Source organism: Callithrix jacchus, chromosome 5 (assembly GCF_049354715.1).
Source record: "Callithrix jacchus isolate 240 chromosome 5, calJac240_pri, whole genome shotgun sequence".
Classification (NCBI taxonomy): Eukaryota; Metazoa; Chordata; class Mammalia; order Primates; family Cebidae; genus Callithrix; species Callithrix jacchus.
In genome coordinates, this window is record NC_133506.1 from 41,116,940 (window position 1) to 41,128,732 (window position 11,793).

General features: G+C 51.3%; 4 protein-coding genes across 8 annotated transcripts in view; 2 read left to right on the top strand and 2 right to left on the bottom strand.

The window, feature by feature from the left end:
• SNX21 (sorting nexin family member 21) overlaps nt 1–4,829 on the top strand; it is a 45,707-nt gene extending 40,878 nt beyond the window's left edge. For both annotated transcript variants that reach the window (XM_035298726.3, XM_035298728.3), the window contains exon 4: nt 3,064–4,829. In XM_035298726.3, coding sequence (XP_035154617.1) covers nt 3,064–3,219 — 156 coding nt within the window. In that variant the 3' untranslated portion in view covers nt 3,220–4,829. The remainder of the gene's footprint in view (nt 1–3,063) is intronic.
• The window catches only part of ZSWIM1 (zinc finger SWIM-type containing 1), a 45,384-nt gene extending 40,555 nt beyond the window's left edge, over nt 1–4,829 (top strand). The window contains exons 1-2 of one of the 3 annotated variants that reach the window (XM_078371766.1): nt 1,654–1,706; nt 2,964–4,829. In XM_078371766.1, coding sequence (XP_078227892.1) covers nt 3,210–4,580 — 1,371 coding nt within the window. In that variant the 5' untranslated portion in view covers nt 1,654–1,706; nt 2,964–3,209 and the 3' untranslated portion in view covers nt 4,581–4,829. Of the gene's footprint in view, nt 1–1,653; nt 1,707–2,963 lie in introns of those variants that run through there. The other 2 variants (XM_002747601.6, XM_078371765.1) reach the window with 2 other exon arrangements.
• Nucleotides 4,830–6,375: 1,546 nt separating this feature from the next.
• Nucleotides 6,376–7,461, bottom strand: SPATA25 (spermatogenesis associated 25). Its single transcript, XM_002747652.6, has 2 exons — nt 7,375–7,461; nt 6,376–6,990 (listed from the first exon to the last, which is right to left on the bottom strand). Exons 1-2 carry the CDS (start codon nt 7,427–7,429, stop codon nt 6,407–6,409), a joined length of 639 nt encoding a protein of 212 aa, XP_002747698.1. The 5' UTR covers nt 7,430–7,461; the 3' UTR covers nt 6,376–6,406.
• Nucleotides 7,462–7,833: 372 nt separating this feature from the next.
• Nucleotides 7,834–11,758, bottom strand: NEURL2 (neuralized E3 ubiquitin protein ligase 2). Of its 2 annotated transcripts, none has more exons than XM_002747602.5 (2): nt 10,701–11,758; nt 7,834–8,712 (listed from the first exon to the last, which is right to left on the bottom strand). In XM_002747602.5, exons 1-2 carry the CDS (start codon nt 11,446–11,448, stop codon nt 8,597–8,599), a joined length of 864 nt encoding a protein of 287 aa, XP_002747648.1. In that variant the 5' UTR covers nt 11,449–11,758; the 3' UTR covers nt 7,834–8,596. The 2 variants fall into 2 exon arrangements, with proteins under 2 accessions (XP_002747648.1, XP_035154622.1); XM_035298731.3 differs by having other exon boundaries at nt 8,482–8,726.
• Nucleotides 11,759–11,793: the final 35 nt, after the last annotated feature.

Sequence of the window (11,793 nt, forward strand, 5' to 3'; positions counted from 1 at the left end):
ACACTTTGGGATGTAGAGGTGGGTGAATCACCTGAAGTTAAGAGTTCAAGACCAGCCTGGCCAACATGGAGAAACCCTGTCTTCACTAAAAATACAAAAATTAGTTGGGCGTGGTGGTGTGCCTATAATCCCAGCTACTTGTGAAGCTGACGCAGGGGAATCACTTGAATCCAGGAGGCGGAGGTTGCAGTGAGCCGAGATCACAGTGAGCCAAGATCACGCCACTGCACTCCAGCCTGGGTGACAGAGTAAGACGCAGGAAGAAAAGGGAGGGAGGGAGGGAGGGAGGGAAAGAAAATTGAGTGTTAGCAACCTAATGGGGTTGTGGAGCCAAACAGAACCTGATGCCTCACATTGAAGGATTTAGCAATCTGCCTCTTACTTTGCCCCCTTCCTACAACCAAGCCTTCAAGGTTGATTTCAGGTTGCCTTCTATTCTAGCTGGAAGAGGCCAACTAGACTGGGGGTGGATGGGAAGAAACCTGAATCTTAGACTTGACTACCAGCAACTTGCTGGGGAACTGTGGGCAATTTCTTTGACCTGCTTCCTCTGTAAAAATTAGCATGTTGCGGAAAAAAATTAGCATATTGGCCTGTCCTAATTCCAAATTTCCCCTCTAGGTTTACATAACCAACTTTTTTGGGGGGATAGAGTTTCACTCTTGTTGCCCAGGCTGGAGTACAATGGCACAATCTGGGCTCACTGCAACCTCTGCCTCCCGGCTTCAAGTGATTCTCCTTCCTCAGCCCACTGAGTAGCTGAGATTACAAGCACGCACGCACCACCATGCCCAGCTAATTTTTTGTATTTAGTAGAGATGGCGTTTCACCATGTTGGTAGAGCTGGTCTTGAACTTCTGATCTCAGGTGATCCACATGCCTCGGCCTCCCAAAGTGCTGGGATTACAGGCGTGACCTACTGCGCCCAGCCTATTAACATTTTCGATGCATAAGTGCCAACACTGATTTGGGGTTTCTAGTTGGTAATCTTAATCCTCCAAGGCCTGGTAAACACCTAGCTTTCTAAGTGTGCCATCTTCAAGGGAACTGAGGAAAAGAGACCAGTCAGTTGGCTTTTGCGCTATTGTAGTAGGACCTTAAATAAGTCATGGAGCCATTCTGTAGAATATTGGAGGGGGTCAGGCTAGAGAAAACCAGGTTTTGGCTTGTTTCAGGGGATCTGGATTTCCTCAACTCTAAGACGTGGGCTCCCCACCCCCAAAGGAGCGCCATAGAGTTTGAGACCTGGAACTCAGTTTCTCCATAACGTAGAACGCACTTTATGACTGCATATGCACCGTTTCCTAAACCCCAGGGGCTTTAGAATTTGACCAAAAACCCAAAATCGTAAAACTGCTATTTATTTTCCTTTTCATTTTCTGCCTTTGAGGGAGTTTCCATAGTAACATGCCCTTCCAGTTGTCTGGCCAGGAGAGGGGCTGCAGAGCTCCAGCCTCAAAGATCAGCTCTCCCAGACGCAAGTATCATGAGGTTCTCATTGGTTACCGCCAGCCGAGCCCCTCGTAACCCTGGCAATACAAATCATCGCGCTACAATTGGTCCGTAGCACTAAAACCTGAAAGCGAATTCCTCAGACATTGGCCCGAGTCACTGCGATGCTGATGCCGTGGTTGGTGAGTTTGGAGGTCAGTCAGAGTCGGAGGCAGGGTCAAATAGAGAGAAATGGCGACGGAGCTAGGCTGTGGGTGAGTGATTCCTGAAGGGGTGTTTAAGTGTGAGACAGCGGATTTCTGCGGTCAGCCGTCACACAACTCCCAAAGGGGTGGGAGGAAGGTTGTCTTATCCGGCTTCAGCCGGGCTCTGGGAACGTCAGCCATCCACATCTCCCGCCCAGGTTACAGGGGAGAGGTCAAAGGCCGTATTCCCTCTCTGTTGGTTTTTGGAACCCAGGTACTGTGGGCAGCAGTCAGGATCCCGAACCAATGACTCAACTTTCAGCTACTTACAGAGTAATGGTAGGCAAGTTACTTAGCTTCTTTGAGCCTTAGTTTATCATTTGTAAAATGAGGACAGTAACTCGGTCTGGGGCCAAATAGAGAAAACATTGGAATAGAGCATTGCTGCTAAAAGAGGGATATAGTAGAGGCCGAGAAGCTATGCACATTTGTTAGCCCCATTCTATGGTGGAAGGGATTGAGGCTCAGAGAGGGTCACTGACTTGCCCAAGATCACCCAGCAAGTTTGGAACAATTGCAGTTCTCTAATATATACAAGGACCAAAGGAAAGAATGGATGCCAATCACTTATAAATGTAAAATAATATTTTATGTTGTTTGTTTGAGATGGAGTTTTACTGTCACCTAGAGCTGGAGTGCAGTGGCATAATCTCAGCTCACTGCAACCTCCACCTCCTGCGTTCAAGCAAGTCTCCTGCCTCAGCCTCCCAAGTACCTGGGACTACAGGCATGGGCCACCACGTCTAGCTAATTTTTTTTTTTTTTTTTTTGTATTTTTAGTAGAGATGGGGTTTCACCATGTTGGCCAGGCTAGTCTCAAACTCCTGACCTCAAGTGATCTGCCCACGTCGCCTCCCAGAGTGCTGGTATTACAGACATGAGCCACTGTGCCTGGCTGGAATGCTATTTTTTTGTGTGAAGGCCATATGCCTGGTAGTTGAAGGTATCTAACTGGGCAGTCTTGCTAACCTGGTGCAGCAGCATCGGTGGGCTTGAGTCTGCTTAACCCAGCATGGGAGAGAGTCTGTACCATCCTGGTGGCCATACTATTTAAATCCCCTGGATCGATATCTTTCCATAGCTAACTTCTTATCATTTAGGTCTCAGCTCCAATATCATCCTTGAGAGGCTTTCCCTTCCCACCTTAAAGTATTCCTCCCTTCCCCCTTTACTCTCTGACATGTTACCCGGGCTTGTGGTCTTTGTAACCTTCATTATTGGATATATCTTTGCTTATGTATGTGTTTATTGTGTATCTCCCCCTAGAACAGTGCTGACACAAAGTAAATGTTCAGCAAATATTGTCTGGATGAATAACTGAAGAGCCAAGTTCCTCGTCTCCTTAAACCTCTGTTCCTCTCCATAGGCCCATCTTTGGAAAAAGATCTGGGAACAATTGTCTAGCCTCAAGCCTCAACTTACTTGGAGCTTGAGAGTCTCAAAGCCTCATGGACAGCTGCCCTGCAGAGAAGATATTTTGACCTTGGCATTTGGACATCTCCCATCCCCGCCATGGCCCTGACAATGCTGAATGGGCTCCTGATTAAGGACTCAAGCCCACCGATGCTGCTGCACCAGGTTAGCAAGACTGCCCAGTTAGATACCTTCAACTACCAGAGCGGCTTTATGCAGAGTGTCTTTGACCATTTCCCTGAGATCTTATTTATCCACCGGACCTATAACCCAAGGGGTAAGGTCTTATATACCTTCCTGGTGGACGGACCTCGGGTGCAGCTGGAGGGTCATCTTGCCCGAGCAGTCTACTTTGCCATCCCTGCCAAGGAGGACAATGAAGGCCTGGCCCAGATGTTCCAGGTATTCAAGAAGTTTAACCCAGCATGGGAGAGAGTCTGTACCATCCTGGTGGATCCTCATTTCCTTCCACTGCCCACTCTAGCCATGGAGTTCCCTGCAGCTGAGGTCCTGCTCTCAGCCTTCCATATTTGTAAGTTCCTCCAAGGCAAGTTCTATCAGCTGTCCCTTGAACGGCCCGTGGAAAAGCTGCTCCTGACCTCCCTGCAGAGCACAATGTGCTCAGCTACAGCAAGCAACCTGAGAAAGTTGTATTCACTCCTGAGCAACTGCATCCCCCCAGCCAAGCTGCCTGAGCTCCACTCACACTGGCTGCTCAACGACCGCATCTGGCTGGCTCACCGCTGGAGAAGCCGAGCCGAGAGCAGCCGCTACTTCCGGAGCCTCGAGGTCACCACCCGCATCCTCAGCCAGTTCTTTGGCACCTCCCCATCTGAGAAACAAGGTATGGCTTCTCTGTTCCATTACATGCAGCAGAACTCTGCAGACAAGGCAAACTTCAACCAGGGCCTGTGTGCCCAGAACAATCATGCCCCCTCAGACACCATCCCTGAAAGCCCCAAAGTGGAGCAGCTGGTAGAATCCCATATCCAGCACTCCCTTAATGCCATCTGCACAGGGCCAGCAGCCCAGCTCTGCCTGGGTGAGCTTGCTGTGGTCCAGAAATCCATACACCTCATTGGCTCTGGTTCAGAAAAGATGAACATACAGATCCTGGAAGACACCCACAAGGTACAGCCCCAGCCCCCTGCCAGCTGCAGCTGCTACTTTAACCAGGCCTTTCACCTTCCCTGCCGCCACATCCTAGCCATGCTCAGTGCCCGCCACCAGGTGCTCCAGCCTGACATGCTGCCAGCTCAGTGGACGGCAGGCTGTGCCACCAGTCTAGACAGCATCCTGGGCAGCAAGTGGAGTGAGACCTTGGATAAGCACCTGGCAGTGACTCACCTCACCGAGGAGGTGGGTCGGCTGTTGCAGTACTGCAGCAAGGAGGAGTTTGAGCGGAGGTACAACACTCTGCGGGAATTGGCTGACAGCTGGATTGGACCTTATGAGCAGGTCCAACTCTGATTATTCTTAGCCCCCAGAGATGCTTGTGCACCTGTGCACACTCACATCTGCCCCTATACACGCATACACACATAGTTACACTGTTGTACTTCCGTGGTCCCTCCTTCCAGAATAAGGACAAGGTTCAAGCGTCTTCTCATCTACCATGGCCTGCTACATAGCATGTGTCTAGCTCCATGAGACAGGAGTCAGCAAATCTTATCTGTAAAGGGCCTGATAGTAAATAGTTTACTCTGTTGGCCACATAAAGTCTCTGAGGTATATTCTTGGTTTTAACATTTTCATAAGGTAAAACCATTCTTAGCTCAAAGGTCTTAGAAAAACTGGCAAGCTGGCTGGGTGTGGTGACACATGCTTGTAATCCCAGCACTTCTGGAGGCGAAAGTGGGCAGACCATTTGAGGTCAGGAGTTCAAGACCATCCTGGCCAACATGGCGAAACCCCGTCTCTCCTAAAAATACTAAAATTAGCCAGGCATGGTTGTGGGTGCCTGTAATCCCAGCTACCCAGGAGGCTGAGGCAGGAGAATTGCTAGAACCTGGAAGGCAGAGGTTGCAGTGAGCCAAGATTCTGTTGCCACTGCACTCCAGCCTGGGAGGGTGAGACTCAGTCTAAAAAAGAAAAAAGAAAAAAAAAACAGGCAACCACCTGGTCTAAAATTAGAGATAAGACATCAGGTGGTGAGGTTGAGGGTTGGGGCTTGGTAGCAGTTGGCCCAGTCATGAGATGACTAACCTGACCCATCTTTGACTGAGCTGGGCTGGGAGGCTTCCTACAGGGAAAGAGGCCCCTCTAGGGAGCTGGCTCAGCCAGGCTCCCTGAACTTTTTTCCTTGTCCCATCCTGGGGTCAATAAAACTGAATGTTGCATATTCTACTACTTGTCTAGTTTTCCTTTTTTCCATAGCAGATAGTTTAGGGTATATTATGGAAAGAATAGACTTAAGAGTGTTATATAACACGTGAATCCTGGTTGGTTCCTTCCCTGCTTGTTTTTTGTGCCTGGTTCTGCCTTTTACTAGCTATGAGACTTATTAGGGTAAGTCACCTCTCTAAACCTCAACTTGATTATCTATAAAAATGGGGACCAGGGATCTTCACAGGGTAAGTTTACAGAGCAGGTGTACCTAGCAGGTACTCAATTAAGTATTAATTTTCTTTCCTTGTCTATGGTCTTATGACCTGCCATCAACATGCTGGGAAATTTAAGGCAAGAGGAGAATTCACATGCCTAGGACTTAATATGAAATTATGGGCAGGCCAGGCATGATGGCTCACGCCTCTAATCCAACACCTTGGAAGGCCAAAGGAGGCAGAGCAGAGCATCCTAGCAACATGGCAAAACCCCTTCTCTACAAAAAACACAAAAATTAGCTGGATGTGGCACATGCCTGTAATCCCGGCTACTCAGAAAGGCTGAGGAGGTGGGAAGATCACTTGAGCCCAGGAGGTTGAGGCTGCAGTAAGCTGTGATCGTGCCACTGCACTCCAGCCTGGGTGACAGAGTGAGACCCTGTCTCAAAAAAAAAAAAAAAAAAAATTCTGATCAAGTCTTCAAAACAACGTAAAAGCAGTCTCAACTCTCCAAGCAGGGGCCCCTATCTCAGGTAATTTCAATTATCTACCTGACAAAACCTATCTCCTGTCTTAGTGGTAACTAGAGATACTTTCTAGGGTGTGGAAGTCCCTAATGAAGGACTGGAATTTGTCAGAATGGCTGAACCACCCATGCTATCCCCATCCCTGCCATAGGCTCTTCTCCCAAGCCTGTCTCCCCAAGAACCATACATAGAAGCCACCATACGTATCTGGTGCTATTTCATCCAGCTACAAGCAGGAGCCAGGAGGCTGGCCCCTCTTGGGTCTCAATATGGGTACCTTCCCAGAGGCTGTGCCAGAGCAGGCATGTGCCTGCTCCCACCACGCCCCCTCCCCAGCACCCTCTGGCTCTGGATGGGCCATCATGAAAGCTTGAGCGGCCCAGATCAGGTCCTCTTCCCGTACGCCTGGGACAGGCACAGTGGGGATGCCAGCGATCATCATAGCGAGGGTGAGGATGCAGATGTCAGGCTGGGAGCTGGCCTCCTTCCCCATTGCCTCAGGGGGTACTGGCAGAACTTCAGGGGCTCTGCTTCTGGAGTAGCCATTCTCCCAGCCCAAGCTCTCCAGTTGTCTCATGTGTGGGAATTTGTGGCAGTATTGGCTGTATTCCTTCCTCCGTAGTGTCTCCCAGCTAGTCCCCCAAGGGCAGCCCCTGGCTTGTGGCATTGCCAAGGCTGGGCCCCAGGCCTGGGCAGTAGGTGTCGCCTGCTTAGTTTTCTGGCCCACTGGGCCTATTCCACCAGAGGCCATCACCGCTGGCTCTACAGGACTACAGAGACCAAGGGACAAGCCTGGAGAAGCAGCCCCACCTGCAGAGACAGAAATGAAATGTAAAGTTATTCTCGTTCTCTTTGAGGAAGGGGCCCTGAGGGGCAGGGCATGAGAGCAGAGTTTGGGGGGCATAACTAAGACCAGCCCCAGTGGACTGTCTAGAGGCTGGGAACTAGGTGTTACTCATACCCACACTCCCAGTCCCCAGCACAGAGTAGGTGATGGCAAGTGTTTGCTGAACGAATACTGAGCAAGCAGGTAATTATTGATTGGCAAGCACATTTAGAATGGCCTTTCTTCTAAAAGAACTGATTCTAGGGCCAGCCCCCAAATGCCCAGTGGAACCACCACCTCCCTAGAGCCAGAAAGCAACTTCTCAGAAGCTACAGCACTCCCTCCAATCACAGGTGCCTCCCACTCACCTTGGCCAGAAGACAGAGGACTTGGATGAGTTTGTGGAGTCCTGAAGTAGGACATGGCTGCCCCAAAGCCCCTGTTTGTGAGGGAATAGTGATCTGCCTCCTGTCCTCCCTTCTTCACCCTTCTAGAATGTCACCTCATAGACCCTCCCTGTTACACTCAGACCCACCTTACAGCACTGACCTCTTCATTCTAGAACCTGAGTATGACAATAGGATGAGGTTAAAAGAGCACCAGACCAGGAGATGGATGTTCTAGGTTCTTGCCCTTACCCTTGGACAAGTAACCTAGATAGTTTTGTTCCTTGATATGCTCATCTGTAAAGTGGGTCTGATGACTGCCACTACCTCATTAGGAGTTTTGAGGATGAAATGAGATCATTTGTATGGAAGCAAATGACCAGAGATGGAAATACAAGAGCCTTGTAGCGTGAGACCTGGGGTCAGACCAAGGTATTGGTATTTTTCTTTTTCTTTTTTTGAGATGGAGTCTCACTCTGTTGCCTAGGCTGGAAGGCTGGAGGGTAGTGGCAAGACCTCAGTTCACTGCAACCTCCACCTCCTGGGTTCATGTGATTCTCCTGTCTCAGCCTCCTGAGAGGCTTCGACTACAGGCACCCGCCACCATGCCTGGCTAACTTTTGTATTTTCAGTAGAGACAGGGTTTCACCATGTTGGCCAGGCTGGTCTCAAACTACTGACCTCAAGTGATCCACCCACCTAGGCCTCCCAAAGTGCTGGGATTACAGGCCAGGTATTGGTATTTTTCAAAGTTCCTCAAGTGATTTTAATACATGACAAATTTGGAACCGCTACTCCAGGAACATGCTTCTTAGCCCTGGCTATACATGAGGAGATCTTGAGAAGCTTTTACAAAAAACAATGTCTCAGCCTAATTTCCCAACAAATAAAATACGAATCCCTAGAGATGGGGTGTGGGACACCAGCACTCTTTACATATCCCAAGATGACTCTGACAATCAGCCATCCTAGGGACCACTGGTCTAGATGGTATCTAAAATGCTCTCTTGCTCGGACCTGCAGTGATTCTAAAAGAAGTGCCTCTCATTGGCTGTAGGGGCAAGGAGACCTTCCAGTGATCAAGATGTCAGCATCAACTGTTTATTTCTGGTCCTGCCCAGCAGCGGTGTGACCAACTTCAGACCAGCTAGCCACAGGTCTGGGGCCCCGGGATGCACTCCTGCTCCAGGTGCACTGCAGGTCTTCACTCATATTTGCAGAAATCCTTAAGTTCTTTGGGCAGGTGGAGCCCATCAATGGCCAGCCGGTGCACCAGGCTCCGCTGTATCACTAGGCGGCACAGAGTCTGCAGGGACGGCACTGTGGGAAGAAGGCTGTGAAAGGCAAACTGAACTGGAAGGTGGGTCTGAGGCCAAGACACAGAAGATCTAGGTCTTGGTCCCCACTTTGCCATTAAATGTGGGCAAGTCCTTACTGCTCTCTGGGCCCAGCCTGCTTCATGGGGCTGAGAGAAGCACATCTTCCCAAGAGCTATCACAGTGCTGCACTCCTGTGTATACCATAGCACTTAGCACAATCCCTTCCCGGTCACTTAGCAGCTTCTGGGGACAGGGGTACTGTCTGATTTGCCTGTGTAACTGCAGCCTCCAGCACAGGCCTGGCACAGAGAGGGTTCGGGTTCATTGAATTCACAAAATATGATCAGAGGTATAACTAAAATTCTTACCAGGGCTACAGTGAACCATACCTCAGCATTAAGAAGCTCTGTCTGGGTTTTGTGATGCCTCTAAGTCAATATGCCCAAGTCTATGAGCGTTTTTTTTTTTTTTTTTTATTTAGAGGGAGGGTTGGCCTGGATGTGGTGGCTCATGACTGTAATCCCAGCACTTTGAGAGGCTGAGTGAGGTAGGCGGGTCACGAGGTCAAGAGTTCAAGACCAGTCTGGTCAACATGGTGAAATCCCGTCTCTACTAAGAATGTAAAAATTAGCCAGGCTTGGTGATACATGCCTGTAATCTCAGCTACTTGGGAGGCTGAGTCAGGAGAATTGCTTGAACTCAGGAAGCGGAGGTTGCAGTGAGCTGAGATTGCACAACTACTGTACTCCAGCCTGGGTGACAGAGCAAGACTCCATCTCAGACCAGAAAAAAAAAAAAAGAGAGAGGGTCTTGCTCTGTTACCCAGGCTGAAGTGCAGTGGTCATAGCTCACTGCAGTTTTCAATTCTTGGGCTCAAGCGATTCTCCTGCCTTAGCCTCCCAAATAGCTGGGACTACAGGCATGTGCCACCATGCCCAGATAATCATTTAATTTTGTGTAGAGATGGGGGTCTCACTTTGTTGCCCAGCCTTGATCATGTTTCTTTCTTTTTTGAGACAGAGTCTCACTCTGTTGCCCAGGCTGGAGTGCACTAGTGAGATCCTGGCTCACTGCAACCTCCACCTCCAGGTTCAAGTGATTCTCCTGCCTCAGCCTCCCCAGTAGCTGGGATTACAGGTGCACATCACCATGCCCAGCTAATGTTTGTATTTTTAGTAGAGAGGGGGTTTCACCACGTTGGCCAGGCTGATCTCGAACTCCTGGTCTCAAGTGATCACTGGTGAGATCCCGACTCATTGCAACCTCCACCTCAAGGTTCAAGCATTCTCCTGCCTCGGCCTCCCAAAGTGCTGGGATTACAGGTGTGTGCCACCATGCCTGGCCAAACATATTAGTAAGAAAAGGGCAAACAATTCTCAAAGAGGCCCCTAATATCTAAAATCGGTTTAGAATCCCAGCCCTAGGTGAATAGAGGTAACACCGTCAAAACTAAAAGAGAACTTGTAGGGCATCTTAATCAGCCAAGATGGGTACCAAGGCCCAAAGCCAGGTAGAGGCTTGTGCAAGAGCACAAGTAGAGGTGCAACTTGAAGCTGGATTCTCTCACTCTTTTTTTTTTTTTTTTTTTTTTTTTGAGATGGAGGCTTGCTCTGCTGCCCAGGCTGGAGTGCAGTGGTGTGATCTAGGCTCACTGCAACCTCTGCCTACTTCAAGGGTTCAAGCGATTCTCCTACTTCAGCCTCCCTGTACAGGTGCCTGCCACCATGCCTCGCTAATTTTTGTATATTTAATAGAAACAAGGTTTCACCATGTTGGCAAAGCTGGCCTTGAGCTCCTGACCTCGGGTAATCCGCCCGCCTCGGCCTCCCAAAGTGCTGGAATTACAGGCTTGAGCCACCGCGCCTGGCCGATTCTCCCCTTCTTAAACTAGTGCCGGACAAACCAAGGCCTAGCAAGTTGGCTAGGGAGTCCTAGCAGCTTCCTGTCCCCACACTGAGCCAGGAGGGGTCGTTGCCCAGGGATACCTACAGCCATACTCGAGCTGGACAAGGCGCACGCTCTTGGTGGAAGCAAACACGTCCACCACCGCATAGAGGGGCTGCGCAGCTGGCAGTCCCCGGGCGCTCGGGCCCATGTCCTCGCCGTTGATGACGATGTGCATGTTGGCCGTGCCATCAGGGCGCGGGCAGAAGAGGACGCCCAGGCGGCTACGGCGCGCGGTCGGAGGCAGCACGTTCAGCTCATAGAGCTGGTCTAAGAGGTGGCTGTAGAGCCCTGGCCGGCTCCGGCCCACCAGGCGGTCCCGGGGAATGCGAAACTGCTCAATGCACAGATATGGTTCCACCAGGAGGGCCGGAGGTCGGCTGGGGGCCGCTGCCTCCGCCTCCGCCTCCGGGCTGTCCTCTCGGGGCACGCGGTTGTGGTGGCGCGTGATGGCGAAGACCCAGGTGTGGCCCAGGTTGACGAGGTCGGGCAGAGAAAACTCGGGCACGGCGGCCAGACTGGCGGGGTCCAGCGCAGTCAGGCCGAGACGCAGATGTCCGCACCAGCCCAGCTCTTTCTCCTCGATCTCGACCAGGAAGACCTGTCCCGGGGCCAGCGGCTCGCGGCTGAAACACACGCCGTGGGCGAAGCTCTCCACACGTGTGGCCCGCATCCCAGAGGGGTCTACGCGGATGTTGGCACCATGCACCCGATGGAAGCGGGTGGGAGGGGGCTCCGGGCGCACCGGTCCCCAGAATGCACCCGAATCCACGGGCTCGGAGGCGGCAGCCATCTCCCAGCCATGAGGCAGGCCAGCGGGCGCCTGGGGCTATTTTGGGCGCCGGGATCGGATGGTCACCGCAAGGGGACCTTGTAAGGCATTTCCCCCGTGGCTCCCTTCCCGGAGCTTCTGCCCGGGGGTCCTAGCGCCGCTCACTCAGTCATCCCGCCTAGAACTTGGCCGTCCACACCAGGATCATCTGATCGCGTGCGCCCGGGCTACGACCCGCGAAGCCCGCAGACCTTGACCCGGCATTGACCTCCACCGCCCCCCAGCCCGTAGGCACCGAAGTAGGGGCGGGGGGGGTGGGGGGAAGACTGTCACGTGGCGCCGGAGCTCACGTGACTCGGAGTACAC